Source organism: Gadus macrocephalus, chromosome 1 (genome assembly GCF_031168955.1).
Source record: "Gadus macrocephalus chromosome 1, ASM3116895v1".
NCBI classification, from domain to species: Eukaryota; Metazoa; Chordata; class Actinopteri; order Gadiformes; family Gadidae; genus Gadus; species Gadus macrocephalus.
In genome coordinates, this window is record NC_082382.1 from 23,350,642 (window position 1) to 23,368,744 (window position 18,103).

At 44.0% G+C, this 18,103-nt stretch overlaps 1 protein-coding gene across 8 annotated transcripts in view; it reads left to right on the plus strand.

Moving 5' to 3' along the window:
- Positions 1–18,103, plus strand: part of LOC132462987 (NACHT, LRR and PYD domains-containing protein 12-like) — a 123,534-nt gene that overhangs the window by 63,025 nt on the left and 42,406 nt on the right. For 2 of the 8 annotated variants that reach the window (XM_060058853.1, XM_060058862.1), the window contains exons 5-7: positions 13,680–13,749; positions 13,935–14,187; positions 16,145–17,972. The exons of 2 other annotated variants lie outside the window; for them this stretch is intronic. In XM_060058853.1, the coding sequence (XP_059914836.1) occupies positions 13,680–13,749; positions 13,935–14,187; positions 16,145–17,972 (2,151 nt within the window). Of the gene's footprint in view, positions 1–4,512; positions 4,687–6,692; positions 6,737–9,800; positions 11,111–11,222; positions 11,340–11,434; positions 11,552–11,644; positions 11,762–13,679; positions 13,750–13,934; positions 14,188–16,144; positions 17,973–18,103 lie in introns of those variants that run through there. 4 more of the 8 variants (XM_060058821.1, XM_060058826.1, XM_060058870.1 and 1 more) reach the window with 3 other exon arrangements.

Sequence of the window (18,103 nt, forward strand, 5' to 3'; positions counted from 1 at the left end):
ATGGAAAGATGCTGTCATAGTCCCTGTTCCCAAATCCAGCTGTCCAAAAACTCTCAGTGATTTTAGACCAGTTGCGCTTACCTCTATTTTAATGAAAATCTTTGAAAAGATGGTGAGAACAGAGCTTTTAAGGAAAACTGAGTGTGTGCTTGACCCCTTGCAATTTGCATATAGGCCACACAGGGGAGTAGAGGATGCCACAGTCACTTTATTTAATTCAATTCTCAGTCATTGGAGGGACCCGGATCTCACGCCAGGCTTTTATTTGTTGACTTCAGTTCAGCTTTTAACACCATCCAGCCCCATATTTTAACTTTAACTAACCAGTAAGAATCTTGCAGGGTGGATTCTTAACTTTTTAACATGTAGGACACAGAGAGTGAGAATAAACAGGGCTTTGTCGGACTCTGTCTGCTCAGCCACTGGCTCCCCACAGGGCTGTGTGCTTTCACCTTTGCTTTTTATTCTTTATACCAACATGTGTCGGAGCCAGTACGAAAATAGATTGATTTTAAAGTATGCGGATGACTCGGTAGTAGTCAGCCTGCTTAGGGGTGGGGAGAGCAGCCATGGACCGGTTATAGATGACTTTCTAAGATGGTGTGATGACTCTTATCTTCAGATAAATGTGTCCAAAACAAAGGATATGTTCATTGATTTTAGAAGGCAGGCTCACAGTCAGGAGGCCCTCACAATAAAAGGTCAGACCATTGAACAGGTAACCTCATATAAATATCTTGGGACAGTAATAGATTCTACCCTCAAATTTGATTTAAATTGTGAAGCTGTGTGCAAGAAGGGTCACCAGTGCCTGCACTGTCTGAGGAGGCTTTCCTCTTTTAACATAGACAAGACCATGATGTCTTTGTTTTATTGTGCTTTTATTGAGTCAATTTTAACATTTTCCTTAGCATCATGGTTTGGAAACATATCTTTAAAAAATAAGAATTCCCTCAACAAGATTGTAAAATGGTCCGGTAAGTTGATTGGTGAGCCACAGTTGCAGAGGTTATCGAAATCCGTTCAAAATGATAACACCAGTTGCTACACAGTTAAGTACTATAATACAATACAATGCAATACAATGGTGGCCAGAAGGGGTGGCTATGCAGAGTCAAGGTGGTACAATACAATACAATACAATACAATACAATACAATACAATACAATACAATACAATACAATACAATACAATACAACTTTATTAATCCCACTAGGGGCAATTAGTTTGAGCAGCTTGTATACAGACACAGTAACATACAAACAACGAATACACATACACAACTACGGAGCATTTAGTAGTCGAATTGCAGAGGGGATGAACGACTTGGAATGGCGGTTTGTTCTGCAAGCAGGTAAAGCGTAGCGATGTCCTGATGGCAACACAGAGAATTCACTTTTAAGAACATGACCATAAGAAGCCAAAATACCTGCTGCTTTCTTAATGATTTGCCGATTGCAAAAATAACTCAAGTCCCTTTGTTTAACTCTGGTGATCTTAGAACCGATGTTGACAATACTGTTCAGGCTGTATCTGTCTTTTACTGTGAGGCTGTGAAACCAGCAGATTAAAGAAAAGCTCAGGAGACTCTCAATAAAAGATTGATCTGTCCTGGGTCTGCTCTTTATGCGCAGACTCCAGGTCGATCCCCGCCGAGACGAGTGGCGGTTACATCCCGACATTGTCGGACTGATCTGGCAGAGGTTTGGGACGGCTCAGGTGGACCTGTTCGCGTCCAGGGAGGAAACACACTGCAGGTGGTGGTTCTCTCTCAACCCACGGGATCTTTCCCCGTTAGGGGTGAATGCGTTGGCACACACATTGGCTGCGGGTTCCCTTGTATGCGTTTCCCCCGCTCCAGCTGATCCTTCCTCTTCTGGAACGGGTCAGACAGGAGAGATTGTCCCTCATTATAGTGGCTCCGGAGAACTGCTCAGCTCTGTGGTTTTCCAGAGCTGGCGGCGCTCTCACGGACGGCGCCGTGGCCGGTACCATTCAGATCGGATGCGCTTTCACAGGCCCACGGGACAGTGCACCACCCGCCCGATGTATCGGGACGGTTGTTGGTCTGGCTCCTGAGAGGCTGATCCTTCAGGGCAAAGGTTTGCCAGAAGCGGTTATCAACACTATTCAGAGTGTTCGTGCACCTTCTACTTCTTCCCTCTATGCGGCGAAGTGGGGCGCTTTTCTCGAATTGGTGTGACAGGAACCACGCTGTCCCATCTCAAAGCGAGTTGGGAAGCGTGCTTGTGTTTCTGCAGTACTTATTGGAGAAGGGTTTGGCCTTCTCCACTATCAAGGTCTATGCGGCAGCCGTTTCTGCTGGCCATGCAGGCTGTGATGGTAGACCGATATTCAGCAATCCACTGGTCAAGAGACTCTTGCGTGGGGCTAGACGTGTTAGGCCTGTTTCGCGCGTGCTTACACCAAGCTGAGATCTCCCCACGTGTTGCGCGGGTTGTCCAGGGACCCTTTCGAGCCTCTGTCTCGGGCCCCTTTGGATGCCGTGTCCTTTAAGACGGCGCTCTTATTGGCTTTGGTTTCTGCCAAGCAGGCTGGTGAGTTGACCGCTCTGTCTGTCAGCCCGAGCTGCTTGTTGCTTAACGAGAACCGCTCCTTTGCGCTGCTCAGACCTAATCCTGCGTTCCCCCCAAATAACATTAACAAATCTTTCAGGTCGAGGGATATTGTGCTTAAGGCTTTTCACCCCCCGCCTCATTCTAGTGAGGCGGAGGCAGAGTTGCATCTCCTGTGCCCGGTTCGGGCATTGGCTATGTACGTGAAACGCTCGGCCGCGTTCCGCTCCACACAACAGTTGTTTGTGTGTTATAGCGACGCTGGCAGGGGCTGCGCTCTCTCTAAACAGCCGTTTTCTCGCTGGATATGTGAGGGTGTTTGCTTAGTCTACTCTCGGCAGGGCTTAGCGCCACCGTTGGGCGTTAAAGCTCACTCGACACGGGGCGTGGCCGCTTCAATAGCTCTACTCAGAGGCGTTTCGGTGGAAGACATCTGCGCAGCTGCATCTTGGTCTTCCCCCGGCCCTTTTGTCCGTTTCTACATGTTAGACATTTCCAGGGGCTCACTCTGCAACTCTGTGTGGGAGTCCGGGGCCCCTTCTACGGCATAAGAATATAAGCATGTTCTTTTAAGCGGCATTGTTAATATCCTCTTGCCGGATGGCGAGTTGGATAATATTATAACTCTAGTTCTATGATTGTAGGCGTAGCCGTCTAGTTTCCCACCTTCTGTAACCTCCAAATACTGAAAGAATAGCGTGGAGGATGAGCGGCGTTATGTGCCGCGTTAAATACACGGTGCCTTGGTGAAAGTTGAAATTTCCAGTGCGCGCACGGAATAAGCCCATAAGGCGAAGCCTAGACGGCTACGCCTACAATCATAGAACTAGAGTTAAAATATCATAACTATCGTTCAAGTACTAGGCTGAGGCTACCTTCCACCACATCTCCCCAACGTGACATCATCGCCGAATGGCGTTAGAAAACAAACCTTCTACTGCAGAAAACGACAAAAACTGGACTTTAACACTATTTTGGAGACATTTTATGAATGATATACATATTTTGAGTACTTTATGTACCCATTAATCAAAACTTCCGGTTAACATGCAATTAGGCCTTTAAGCCCGCACTTGAAGTGAGGCAGTACGCAACTGACGCCCCAGTGCGCACAAATGCTGTCTTTACTCTGATGTTCTGAAAGTGTTTTCCTGCTCGCTCTGATATTATTTCTCCTCACAACACAATATACATAATATTGGAGTACAACATCTTATTTTGTACAATGCATATCTGTAGATGTAATAATAACATGAACAACAATTATGTATATTATTATGTATAACAGGGATGGGCAACTGGCGGCCCGCATACGTCCCGCATCCTCACTCAGTCAGGCCCGCACATAATAAAAAAGAACTAAAAAATAAAAATTAATTGATCGAGTAACAGAAAACTCGGTCAAGAAAGATGAGAAGAATTCATAGAATTCAATGCGTCTAGTTTGCTTAGAAACGATATCAGTCATTAAAGATATCCACTTAAGTCGCCACTACAACTACTACAACTGCAATGAATATCATGTTTTGAAACATCATTGAATGATGATGTATGTAAGCTCTTTGCAATGATAAAAATACTGACCATCCATGTGGCTGTTTGAGCATGGAAAACATGAAATGCTCAATTAACATACCGTTCATAGGTTATGATTCTGGAAGATTTTTTAGGCAGTGGCCATCCCCAAAATGCACCAGAATACAGGAAATCATATCTACCAAATTCAAAATTGTGCAGCTTCTCTCAGCTCACGTTTAGTTGGTGTGCAGTCATGTGGCCCTCTGATGGTTATGATGAAAAATTTGGCCCTCTTTATCATGAAAGTTGCCCATCCCTGATGTATAATATACATAATACTACGATAAAAAGTAATATTTATCTACAAAACAATTATCCAGCACCACAAACCAACTTCTACTGTTTATTTTTTGTTAAGGCTGAATGGCTGCTATCTGTCGGAGATATGCTGTGAAGCTCTGGCCTCAGTTCTCAGCTCCAACTCCTCTCGTCTGAGAGATCTGGACCTGAGTACCAATGCTCTGAAGGATTCAGGAGTGAAGCTGCTCTCTGCTGGACTGGGGAGTCCACACTGTACACTGGAAACACTCAGGTCAGTTTTGCTCAATGGTCAAACCGTTACACCACAAGTTCAGGACAACTCAGCTTATAATGACCACATTCATTACTTTGGTATCATTGAAAATGTTGCATCTTGTTGTTTAATTGGATATTCTAATACATCCATGCATGCAACTTTTCAATTATTAATATAAACATGAACACAAAATATAATCATAGTGCCCCCCCAACGTCCACCGTATAGGGGACGGTGATAGTTAAAAAGCAAGGTGAAGTACAGGGGCTTACCTCTTGTGAACGTCTCAGTTTCGTTCAGCCAATTCATTCTCAACCATGGCCGAGATAACCAACACTACGAGTCTTTACTTGTTGTGGATGTACCAGAGATGTCGGGAAACCCTACGCAGTCGTTTAGGATTCATAATACAGCCAGAGGCGCACACAGCTTTTGGCCCTGATATTATAGATTGAATTATGCAGATATTATAGATATAGAGCTCTGTGAATCCGCTTCCATGTTGTGGTTCATTCTGACTTCAGGGAGTGAACGCTAAGGTACTGTCATGACCAAGCAGCAAGCGAAATTCGCAAATATTAAACATTCTACACCCAATATTCAATAAAAATGAAGATGTTACACTAATACAATTTCTGATTAAAGATTTTAACAGAATTCCTTTGCTATGTTATTTTAATCACAATTCCTAACATGTTCTGTTTATTTTGTGTGAAGGCTGAATTACTGTTTTCTGTCAGAGAGATGCTGTGAAGCTCTGGCCTCAGTTCTCAGCTCTAAATCCTCTAGTCTGACAGGGCTTGAGCTGAGCTTCAACGATCTGCAGGATTCAGCAGTGAAGCTGCTCTCTGCTAGCCTGGGTATACCCATGCTGCCTTGCGCGCAATTTCATTTCGTTCTGCTAGGCAGTCTGGATTCCATAGATCCGATTTTCAGAAGAGAGCTAGCCAGGCTAGCTCTCTTCTGGACTGAGGAGTCCACACTGTACACCGGAAACTCTCAGTTTTACTTAAGGTTCAAACAGTTACACCACAAGTTCCATATCAGAGGACTTTTGACAGATTCACATCCAGAAAAGTAATAATTTTGGTCTGCGAATGTGTGTGTGTGTGTGTGTGTGTGTGTGTGTGTGTGTGTGTGTGTGTGTGTGTGTGTGTGTGTGTGTGTGTGTGTGTGTGTGTGTGTGTGTGTGTGTGTGTGTGTGTGTGTGTGTGTGTTTGTAGTTTATCTTGCTGCCTGGTCACACAGGAAGGATGTGCTTCTCTGGCCTCAGCTCTGAGCTCCAACCCCTCCCATCTGAGAGAGCTGGACCTAAGCTACAATCACCCAGGAGACTCTGGAGCTGCGCTGCTCTCTGCTGGACTGGAGGATCCACGCTGGAGACTGGACACTCTAAGGTATAGAGAGGACAGCTCACCACTCAGGGACAATGTCTTGAAACAGGATTCATCCAGCTAATGGATGTTGTGGTTTGAAAATGCAGCTTCAACATGTTAAGTAGAAAGTGATGAGACAGCAGATGATGAAGGTGAATGTTTCAACATGCTGCTCGTCACAACACACGTTAACGATTGAGAAATATGGAAAAATGGAAAGTCCATCCACACAGCAGGAGGTGAAGACAGTTTCAAATGTGTACTAGGAGTAATACACTCAACGTGCTGAATATTTTGATGCACAGTATAATATGTGTTTGTCGGGTTAATATTGCGGGAGTAGATGCAGTTTATATGCTTTCGATGTTTCAATGTTTTGACTTGGAAAGCCACTCACACACACATGGGATTTGCTATTAACTTAATCCATCTAAAGTCAAGGCACTCGTCCACTAAAGTACCTATCATACGATATTATTTTGTCTTCCCATGTTAATGTTTTTAGAGTTGACGGCACGTGTAAAAGGGCAGGAATAAGAAGAAGTATGCAAGATAACAGCGCAAATGATTATGATGAAGAATGGTTCAGCAGCTCACCATGTCTTGTTCTCCCATCAGATGCCTGTGTAATCACACTGGACCCAAACACAGCCCACCGACAGCTCTCTCAGTCTAAGGACAACAGAACGGTGATGTTGGTTGTGAGCAGTCGTTTCCTGATCACACAGAGAGACTTGACTACAGGGTGTGGTGTAGAGGGGGTCTGACTGGCTGCTGTTACTGGGAGGTAGAGTGGGATGGACGTGTTGATATAGGAGAGGCCCACAGAGGAATCACAAGTATTGGAGTGGTTGAAACCTGGAGTCTTGTTTGTCATGATGGTGATGATGATGGTGGTGGTTACACTTTTACGCGATGACGATACAGATCTAGTCATAATTTATTCTATTCACTCCTATTCTTTTAGAGCTGGCTCTAAAAGAATAGGAGTGTTTCTAGACAAGCCAACTGGCACTTTGATCTCCTACAGAGTGTCCCCAGATTTAGGAGGGTCCTCAGACACACTGACACAAATCATCACCCTCCAAACCTGCTTCGCCGAGAAGGACGTCTACCCAGTGTTTGAGTTTGGGTCGGTGGGGGCCTCAGTATCTCTCTGTTGGTTGTAGCCACACACATACACACGCATATATGAATGCAAACACGCACATTCACATACACAAACACACACACACACACACACACATTTTCTGGTTGATTTTATTACATGTACTCAACTATAAAACTTTTATTGGGCTTCTAAGAGATTTATCTTGATAAACCATGAAATAAAGAGCTTTTTAAGATCTTCCATCAGGTTAAACAAGCAGGTTTTACAAAGTCTATATTTTTAATGTCAAATGTTTTTAAAATATAGATTGATGCTTACCCTGCAATATTTGATATATCAGTTTCCTACTATAGGTCCTGATACCAGTTTATATTGTGATAAGCCTAACATGGAATCTGAATTAAAGCGGATTTGATATTATATTCATGATGCAAGTAGTCTGGGAAAAGATATTAATCATGTTGTGAATGACTTTAAACTGAGTATTGATTCCTTGTGTTCGGTTGGAATTAACACATCAGTAGAACATGTTCAGTTATTATAGATATACTGAATGTGTACACCGGTTTATGATTAGTAATGTTTTTCTGTTGTTTCAGTCCTTGTGTTTATTGTGTACATGTAAGGGACTATTTGTATGTTGTACTGGTTAATAAAGCATCATGATAACAACCAACTCGGTGGATCAAGTGAATGTTCTTATGTGTTCAGAAGAGGATCAGTTTACACTTTTAGGTTGGGGGTTCACTCAAAAAAAAACACAACAGAGGCTTCATCTGCACATCATTAATAATCTGGATACCAGCAAGGGCATTTCCATAATCAGACTCATACGCCCGATGAGAGACGGAATATGGAGAGAATTCTAGAAGCAACCCGACAGGAATCAGACCCCAGCTATCAGCGCCTCTCCAGAGATGAGCCCTGCAGGCTGGTTGATACACCGCCTCCCCTGTGGCGTCTAACAGGACCCTGAGCTTCCATGTTGCAGCACACAGAGGTCAGTGTTTGAGGCGGTGGTGCTGAGCTGAAGAGAAGGAACCTCTCCTTCTTTGCCTGGGTGTGTGTGCGAGAGGGCCCATGCAGGCCACCGTCCCACAGAATCAGACCAGAACCATGAAGATTATCACAGTCACAAGGAGTTTACCCTTTTTGTTTGTAGTACGGGTTAGCCCTTGGTAAGCTTATAGAAGCAATGAGCTTAACTCTCAAAATGAAATGTCTCTTGAATAAGTTTGGCCTTTTTAATTACAAAAGTGAACAATACAAACAAAGGTGGGAAATCGAAATAAGGGTAAAAGAAAACAGTTGGACCGTATTTCTGATGTCACTACCTTTGACGTCATGACTCTATGGAAGCCTTATGGGTCCATGCTAATATGCAATCGTAATAATTATCATATAGAATACAAAACATTTTGCATTTTTGTATAACTTAAGGTTTCTGATGCGAGAAGGCTACAGGCCAGGGTGATGGTTCTAAAGATGGTCAACTATTAAATCAACAGACACTTACAGGACGGGCCTTGTTGGGATTAGGTGGACAGCCATTTCAGATTACTGTTGATGAAGGGTAGGCTCCCAGACGTCTTGGGTCCTGAACCAAACCCATCGGGACTACTACTCTACTAGTCTTTAGTTGATTTGGTTTATAGTTGCATGGCCAGTCCCTTTTGATGAACTGTAAAGTAAAACGAGCAGCTTTAGCCTATTTTGCAAACAAACACATTGCACACAATTGGAGCAAGAACAAACAAACAAGCACAGATGATGGGAGAGACTTCAAGGCAGTTCGTGCAACAAAAACAATACACAGGAGACAAGAGGAAAGAGGCCACAGAGGTCACATTGAAAGTACATACAAGACAGAACATGCAGGCAGGTAGCAGAGATGTTGTGGTGGCAACAATGACTGTCACATCAGAACACAACAGACACATCACCTCTGACAGCCATGTTTAAAGGTGTGCTGTAAGGGGGAGTGTGTATGTATATCTTTGATAGTGGTAGGCAGTGAATTCCAATTCTGATTTGCTCTAACAGAAAATGATTGTTGACCAAATGTGCTTTTGCTAAATGGGATTAGAAGGTCACCTTGTGTGCTACTTCTTGTGATCTGAGTGCTGCTGTTACGTTGGATTATGAAGGAGTTTAAAGGAGGAGGAGCTGTGTTATGCAGGATTTTGAAGACCAGGCAGATGTTTTTTTAGTTGATTTCATCTTCCCAGCTCAGCAAACAGACACTAAGGTGCTCCAGACAGAACAGCGCCCCCCTGTGGGCCGCCGAGGCCATGACTCACTCAAATGTCAGGTATTCATGCTCAGTGTATATGGACTATTACTGTTGTTGAGTGATGATGACAAGATTATGAAAAGAAAGGCACATTTCAAGCTAGAAATGTTATTAAAACCAATTTTAATGACAAATCGTTATGAATGCAATAATAATAATAACACATTTTATTTGTAGAGCAATTCACATTCGAAAATCTCAAAGTGCTACAGAGTTTAAGAGAGAAAAAAAGGGTTCTTAAAACATATAATACACATACAGTAAAAGAGAAATTAGCAAAAGGCTTTTTTAAAAAGATAAGTCTTAAGATTTCGTTTAAAAACAGCTGCATCTTGTCGTTTCATTTCAGAGGGAACCGGTTGTGCTGTTGTGTTCATGAAACCAGAACGTGTATGTAATCGTCTGGTGAACCGTGTTGGGACTCATCCTTCATCACTTCCTCTGTTTCACAGGTGACATTGTTTCGATACTGATTTATATGTTCATAGTACTGAAGCAAATAAAGTGTTCACGTAATCAAAATGTAAATCTTTCTTTAAAGCTTGGAGGAGGATTCTACATGGAGGCGTTGAGTAGAAACGGAGAAGAGAACGCATATTCTGCTTCATGTGTTTCTATTCGTTATGTTTATTAGCCTCTTCAGTGATAACACAGTATTTATGTACTACTGTAAATAATGAGCTGCGTCAGTGACATGTCTACAGGCTGATTGAGCAATTAAGTGTCGCTTTGTTTTTCTCTGAGTTTCTACACATCACAGCTCTCTGTCCATTGTTCGTATTTTAATAAAGCAATTATGCTTGATCACTGAGTCAGGTCATGGAACAGCAGCCTATAAGACGTAAGTCTGGGAGGAGTATGAACTGGGAGGGGAAGTGGTACAACTGGTAAGTTCACAGCATCATTTCCTTACTGAGTCAGAGGGTTTGGTGTGGTGCACTTCACAGCAGGAAGAAGGCTAAGGTACTGGACTTTACTTTGTGATATATCATGAATATACATAACTTTGAATCTTATCAAAAGGTTGACGGTTAGTTTTCTTTAAAAACACTTTAAAAACGTTAGTAAATGTATGGATGCTAAGCAACGTGCGATACTATGATTATAATATTTAGACAGGAAGATGGCCATCTTGGTTAGTGAAGGTGTTTAAACGTGATCTTGACCTGGGTCTTCTTCTCTGTGGTCCTGCATCAGAGATCTGCTTGTGATGTCATACAACATGAGGAAGTCCATATATGGACATGCCTTCAAAGTAGCATAACCAGCATAGGGATTAGTATGCATGATATCCGCACGGTAAAATTGATCTTGCTCAGACACATTTGAAGCCCTATAAGAGATTCTGTGTTGAATGATGAACAGTTATTAAATAGTTATTAAATAGTCCTCATTGAGAATGAGAGGGGCTATGAATCTCTTCTAGGAAAAACCACCCTGCCTCTCGACCAAATTAAACAGAGACAACAGCCCCCTGTGACCGGCAATAAGAAGCTCCTATAAAATCAGCGAATAAACAATCACTGTCAGTAGAAAGAATATGTAGTAGTGTTTGTGTCCAGGTCTCCAGTCTGCTATGGATGAGGAGAGAGAGGAGGGGGGACCTACCTCTAAAACCACTCTGTCTGGGGAACATGGCCGCCAGAGCAAAGCTAAGAGGTAAGAAGAGGATCTCACTGTCTGTGACTGTTGTCCATCTCAGAGCTCAGCAGTGATATATCATGACTCCATCGTTAGTCTGAGTAACAGCTGTGTGTGTGTTGTGTTGAAGCCCAGAGCAGCAGGAGAGAGCAGACTCCCCTGGACCCAGCTGTGTCTCCATGAAGAGTGACAACTCTTTGGAACAACCTGTTAACTTTAAAGATGGAAATCAGTCTATTGAGAAGAGGTGAGGATTCAGAGATTATAAAAATAGAATCAGTCTCCGATCTAATAGTGTCTCTCCGATCAAAAGTGCATAAATCCTGGTTCTTGATTTTCTAGACGAGTCCAGCAGGAGGGAGCAGACTCCCCTGGACCCAGCTGTGTATCCATGAAGAGTGACAACTCTTTGGAACAACCTGTTAACTTTAAAGATGGAAATCAGTCTATTGAGAAGAGGTGAGGATTCAGAGATTATAAAAATAGAATCAGTCTCCGATCTAATAGTGTCTCCGATCAAAAGTGCATAAATCCTGGTTCTTGATTTTCTAGACGAGTCCAGCAGGAGGGAGCAGACTCCCCTGGACCCAGCTGTGTCTCCATGAAGAGTGACCACTCTATGGAACAACCTGTTAACTTTAAAGATGGAAATCAGTCTATTGAGAAGAGGTGAGGATTCAGAGAATACATGGGGAGAAACAAGACAGAGATACCAAAGTAAAACAGGAAACACACCAAAACAAGACAAGGAAACAGACAGACCATGACAGTACCCCCCCCCCTCAAGGGTTGATTACCAGGCGACCCACGACATGACCGGGGTGACCGGCTGGCCAGGGAACTGGCATGGGGCAGAACGGAGGGATGCACCAGGGCATGGCAGGGAGCTTCACAAGCAGAGGCCTGCAGCGGCGAAGACGAGGTAGAGGGCGGGCCCCTTCTGGAAGGTCTGGAAGGTTTGGAAGGCGGAACCCCTCGGGAAGGCAAGGTGGCGGGCGGGGCCCTTCTGGAATGTCTGGAAGGCGGGACCCCTCTGGAAGGCAAGGTAGAGGGCGGGCCCCTTCTCGAAGGTGCCCCCTCGCCCCTTCTGGAAGAGGGGGGACCCTCGGGAAGGAGTAGGGTTCAGGAACCGGACAGGGCTCGGGGACCAGAGTCAGCTCAGGGGCTGGAGAGAAATGTTAAACCGGATGGCACTCCAAACTCACCAGCCCCACTCTGATAGTCCGTAAGGCACCCTCCAACCCGGGCCTTGAAGCGACAGCGCTGCACGTACGCCCCAACACAGCCTCCAACAAAAAGAGCGTCCGCTGGGTCCAATGATGGTCGGATCATTCTGTTGCGGTTAGCGGGTGGCAGGCAGGCAGGCAAGGACTCGACAACAGGCGGGTAGTCAGGCAGGCAGGGGTTCGGTGGCAGGGGGAGAATAGGTAGACATAACGACGAACTGGCGCCGGCAGATAGGAGATCCCCGGCTGAAGTAGGGAATGGTGATTGGTGATTGTAGACTGGTGTGTCAGGAGAAGGACCACTGACGTCAAGTAGCCACTAGATGGAGGTAGTGGATCGTGTAGCAGGACGCGGCGTGACACATTCATCATATTGGCCACATTCAAAACAATGTGAACACCAAACCAAAACAACTGTTGGAGCAATACATCTGAGATGAGCATTAAGGCTTGCAGTTCCCCGGATATGAAAAGTGTATTTGTTCTGTACTTGTTTTGCCTAGATGACTGCTAGGCTGTGTTCAAGATGAAGCGGTGAACTCCATGTGGTCATAGTCTGTTCTTCATATAACAGATAGAAAGAATAAGAGGCTTGAAATCAGATGTTCTGACTTTGACAAAGCAGATTTCTAGTCAGTGTTGATCAAGCAGCAATTTTGTTATTCTAGTTTCAAGCATTAGGTTATTCAGAGGCAGGAATAACATCTCAGTAACAAGTTATAATATCTTAACTGAGTAATATAATTAGCCAAGTTGAAGATGATCACCTAGAAACTGCCTTTTAAGAAGAATTATCTTGTCAGCATAAAAATTGCAGTCTGATACTCTGATTAAAAGTTGTGTGTGTGTTGTGTTGAAGCCCAGAGCGGCAGGAGAGAGCAGTGTCTCCTGGACCCACCTGTGTCTCCCTGAAGAGTGACTACTCTATGGATCCACCTGTCACATTTAAAGATGGAAATCAATCAATTGAGAAGAGGTGAGTATTTATCAGAGATTACAAAAATACAGCTTCTATCAAACCTCCTTAAATCCTCCTGGTTCTTTATTTTCTAGAAGACTCCAGCAGGAGAGAGCAGACTCCCCTGGAACCAGCTGTGTCTCTCCGAAGAGTGAGCGCTCTATGGATAGACCTCCTGAATTGAAAGATGGACACTCCAGAAAGAAGAGGTAGGAGTTTCAAACAGACGATAAAAACAGAACAGTTGGTTGTTATCTACCTCTACTGATACTGTGTGTGTGTGTGTGTGTGTGTGTGTGTGTGTGTGTGTGTGTGTGTGTGTGTGTGTGTGTGTGTGTGTGTGTGTGTGTGTGTGTGTGTGTGTGTGTGTGTGTGTGTGTGTGTGTGTGTGTTTTCTCCACAGACAACACCAGAAGAGGTCAAAGGTTACTAGTGCTCAATCTGTACAGCAGCATCAAACAGAGCTGATCAAGGTGTGTAAATATCCAACAGGATAATTGACTTTATCTCTAAAGGAACATTAGAAAGCATCTCTTGTGGTGCTAATAGTCTCCAGGCTTCCCTCTTTAGACCAGCGGGATGTGAATCTAGGGCAGATGCTTCTGATGTCCTCGGTTATTTCAGATTAAAGTTCTCCTTGATGTTTGTTCTGTTCCAGAGAGCTGAGGAGAATGCACACGCTTTTCTAGACAAAGAGCTGAAGAAGCTCTGGAGGGTTCTCTACCCCGATTACCCACAATGCTCAGAGAGTCAGAGGGAAGAGGAGGAGGAGGAGGAGGAGGAGGAGGAGGAGGAGGTGGATGGTAAGAAAGAGGAGCAGAGGAGGCGGGCCATAGAGGGAGTGGTAGACATCACAAAGCTCTGCCTGATGGAGATGAACCAGGAGGAACTGGCCGACACACTGTGGGGTGGTAAGAGACTCTTATTTTGCAAACAGAGTGGAAACTTTATTTTACTTTATTTTAAAACTGAATATGCTGTTATTTTCAAATGGTAGAAACAGACTCTGAGGTTTAATGGTTTGTTCCATATTTAGAGGATTATTGTGGGTGTATCAGGTAAGATGGATGGAACCAGATAGGTATTGTTAATGTCATTGTATCAGGTTAAATGGTTTGGTCAAGATATCTAGGCTTATTCTATTTATATTAGGTTAAATGGTTTGACCAAGATATGTAGGTTTATTTTGTGCAGTAATCACGTTAAAGGCCCACTATGCAACTTTTTTAGCCAAAATTACATTAATTATGCAGGTTGAGAGTTATTCTGATGGTTCTACAACCATTTCTGGGTAACTTCTCCAAGGAAAAAGCAAATATGCAACTTGCTCTGTTCGGACTGACAAAATGCGGATGTGACGCAGCGGAAGTATCCAATCGCGCCTCGAAAATGTAGTCAGATCGTAGTTTTCGAAAATGCTTTACGGCACAGACACACCCCCAAACATGGCACCGGCTAGATATAAACAGACAGTTGCGAGGCAATTGTTGCATTCATCATGGATCAATCGACTGATAAGGGACCCAAGAGGCAACTGTCGGTGGAACAAAAGAAGAATAAAAAGAAGTTGGTCCAGAATAGGGACCAGACACGAGTGAAAGGGGAACTATGCAACTTTTTTGGCTTGATTTACCTTAATATAACAGGCTAAGAGTCATTGCGATGGTTCTATTATGCATTTTTGTTCGATTGTTCGTTGTTTCGACTCCCCCTTGCGCATCTTGGTGGAGAAAGGGATATGTTTCTGCCGGCAACCCGCCGCCCACTCTTGCGGTAGTCTCGGGTCTCGCGAAGTAACGAATTGCTTTATGGCACAGACCCCCAAACACGGAACCGGCTCGATATAAACACAATTAACTAAGGGATTGTTACATTCATCATAGATTTGCCAACTAAAAAGTGACAGAGAAACCCAATGTCGGAGGAACAGAAGAAGAGAAAAGGGAGACTGACCGACAGAGAGGCCAGACACGAGTAAACGTTGGGCGAGCTTTTCAGGAATAGCGTGAACTGAAAGAAAAATCAAACGCCGACTTGGCCGTGTTGCTTTGGAAATTGAAAGTACCCTTGGGTGAACTTTGTCTTCGTGGTATTCTTGATGTTGATAGTCTCTGTACAAATCAGTTTGCTCAACCATTTTGTTGTGAGCCCTGTAAAAATGTGTATTCTCGACAGTTTTTTTGTTTTGAGCCCTGTAATGTTTCTAGCTTGCTCGATTGCAACCATGGAAACGCCTTTGTTTCCATGGGTGTTTTGCTGTTCGTCTGTCTCGTCCCCCAGATACAGGCAGAATTCCCGAATCCAGGTTCTTGTTTATTTAGATTATTATGTTGGCCAACACTCTTACACTGATTGTTCTGTTCAACCTAAGATAAAGCAATTATAATCTAGGATATAAATTCACCCCGTCAACTATAAAAAAGGATGGATGTATCTTTATTGCAATACAAATACACCATTTTAAAAATGTATAACCTTGTCTACACTTTATGAACTTCTACTTTGGACATGGCTCCACGCATTTGCCTGCTTCTTTGAAAACAAATGCACATGGCTCGCGTAGAAGTGCATGGGTAAGGGTCGTCAACGAGTTGTTACGACAGTGTTGTAAAATATCTACTACGACGCTGTAGGGGGCGCCGTGTAGAGAAAAGTGCGTGCCAAACCAAGAAAACAGCAAAGAAATGCCCGATCCTGCATAGTGGGCCTTTAAATATTAACATTAAAAAATATTAACATTTTGAATCTGTAACATGAAGTAGTAAGGATGCCACTAAATGTCATGAAGCCATTTTACAGGAAGAATTTAAATGTGTCCAATCATATCACAATGCACTAAATTATGTCTTCTGTGGTTTTGTCATTTAGGAGCTGTTGCTGTTGGGTGCCAAAATAAAATCAAGTCTCATCTGAAGGAGAAGTTCAGGAATGAGTTTGAGGGAATTGCTAAAGCAGGACAGCCAACAGGTCTGAATGACTTCTACACCGAGCTCCTCATCACAGTGAGAGGCAGTGGAGAGGTCAACCAGGAACATGAGATCAGACTCATTGAAACAGCCTCCAGGAAACCAGCCAGGGAGGAAACACCGATCAAATGTGAACACATCTTTAAACCCTTGCCTGGACAAGATCAACCAATCAGAACAATAATGACAACGGGAGTGGCCGGCATTGGTAAAACCGTATTAACCCACAAGTTCACTCTGGACTGGGCGGAAGGCAAAGCCAACCACGACATACACTTCACATTTCTCTTGACTTTCAGAGAGCTGAATTTACTGAAAGGGAAGGAGTTAAGCTTGGTGGAACTTCTTCATTACTTCTTTATTGAAACCAAAATAGCAGCAATCTGCAGATTCGACTGGTTCCAAGTTGTCTTCATCTTGGATGGTCTAGATGAGTGCCGACTGCCTCTGGACTTCCAGAACAACCAGATCTGGATTGATGTCACAATGCCGACCTCGGTGGACGTGCTGCTGACAAACCTCATCAGGGGCAACCTGCTTCCCTCCGCTCGCATCTGGATAACCACACGCCCTGGGGCAGCCAATAAGATCCCTGCTGAGTGTGTTGACATGGTGACAGAGGTGAGAGGCTTCAATGACTCACAGAAGGAGGAGTACTTTCAGAAGAAATTCAGCGATGAGACACTGGCCAGCACAATCATCTCCCATGTCAAGAAATCACGAAGCCTCCACATCATGTGTCACATCCCAGTCTTCTGTTGGATCTCTGCAACTGTTCTTGAAGACCTCTTCCAACCATCCCAGAGAGGAAAAGAGATGCCCAAGACCGTGACCCAGATGTACATCCACTTCCTGAAGGTTCAGTCCATACAGGCGGCCATGAAGTACCATGGGAGAGCTAAAACAGATCTAGACTGGAGTTCAGAGAGCAGGGAGATCATTGTTTCTCTTGGAAAACTGGCTTTTAACCAGCTGGAGAAAGGCAACCTAATCTTCTACGAGACAGACCTGGCAGAGTGTGGCATCGATATCAGAGCAGCCTCAGTGTACTCAGGACTGTTCACCCAGATCTTTAAAGAGGAGTGTTGGCTGTACCAGGACAAGGTGTTCTGCTTTGTCCATCTGAGCATCCAGGAGTTTCTAGCTGCACTTTATGTCCTTCAGTCCTTCATCAACACTGGTGTCAATCTATTCACAGAAGAACCAGCTACCCCCGGCAAAGATGAACTCTTCCTCTACCAGAGTGCTGTGGACAAGGCCTTACAGTGTGAGAACGGACACCTGGACTTGTTCCTCCGCTTCCTCCTGGGCCTCTCTCTGGAGACCAATCAGAAACTCCTACGAGGTCTGCTGGGAAAGACAGGAAGTAGATCAATGACAACTCAGTTTAAACAAGGTCTGCTTTGGCTGACAGGAAGACAGCCCAATCAGAGAACAGTCTGTTACATCAAGGAGAAAATAAACGGAGACATCCCTCCAGAGAGGAGCATCAATCTGCTCCACTGTCTGAATGAGTTGAACGACCCTTCTCTAGTGGAGGAGATCCAACAGTCCCTTACATCAGGAAGACTATTCATGGAAACTCTCTCCCCTGCTCAGTGGTCTGCTCTGGTCTTCATCTTGCTGTCGTCAGATGAGGAGCTGGATGTGTTTGACCTGAAGAAATACTCTGCTTCAGAGGAAGGTCTTCTGAGGCTGGTGCCAGTGGTCAAAGCCTCAAAAACATCTCTGTAGGTCCATTAATAACATGCATTACAATACACAACGCAATATACATAAAAAATGGAAAAAAGTTATGATAAAATACAAAACATCCCTGCAGTTATACACATATATACATGCAAGACTATTTACATAATAA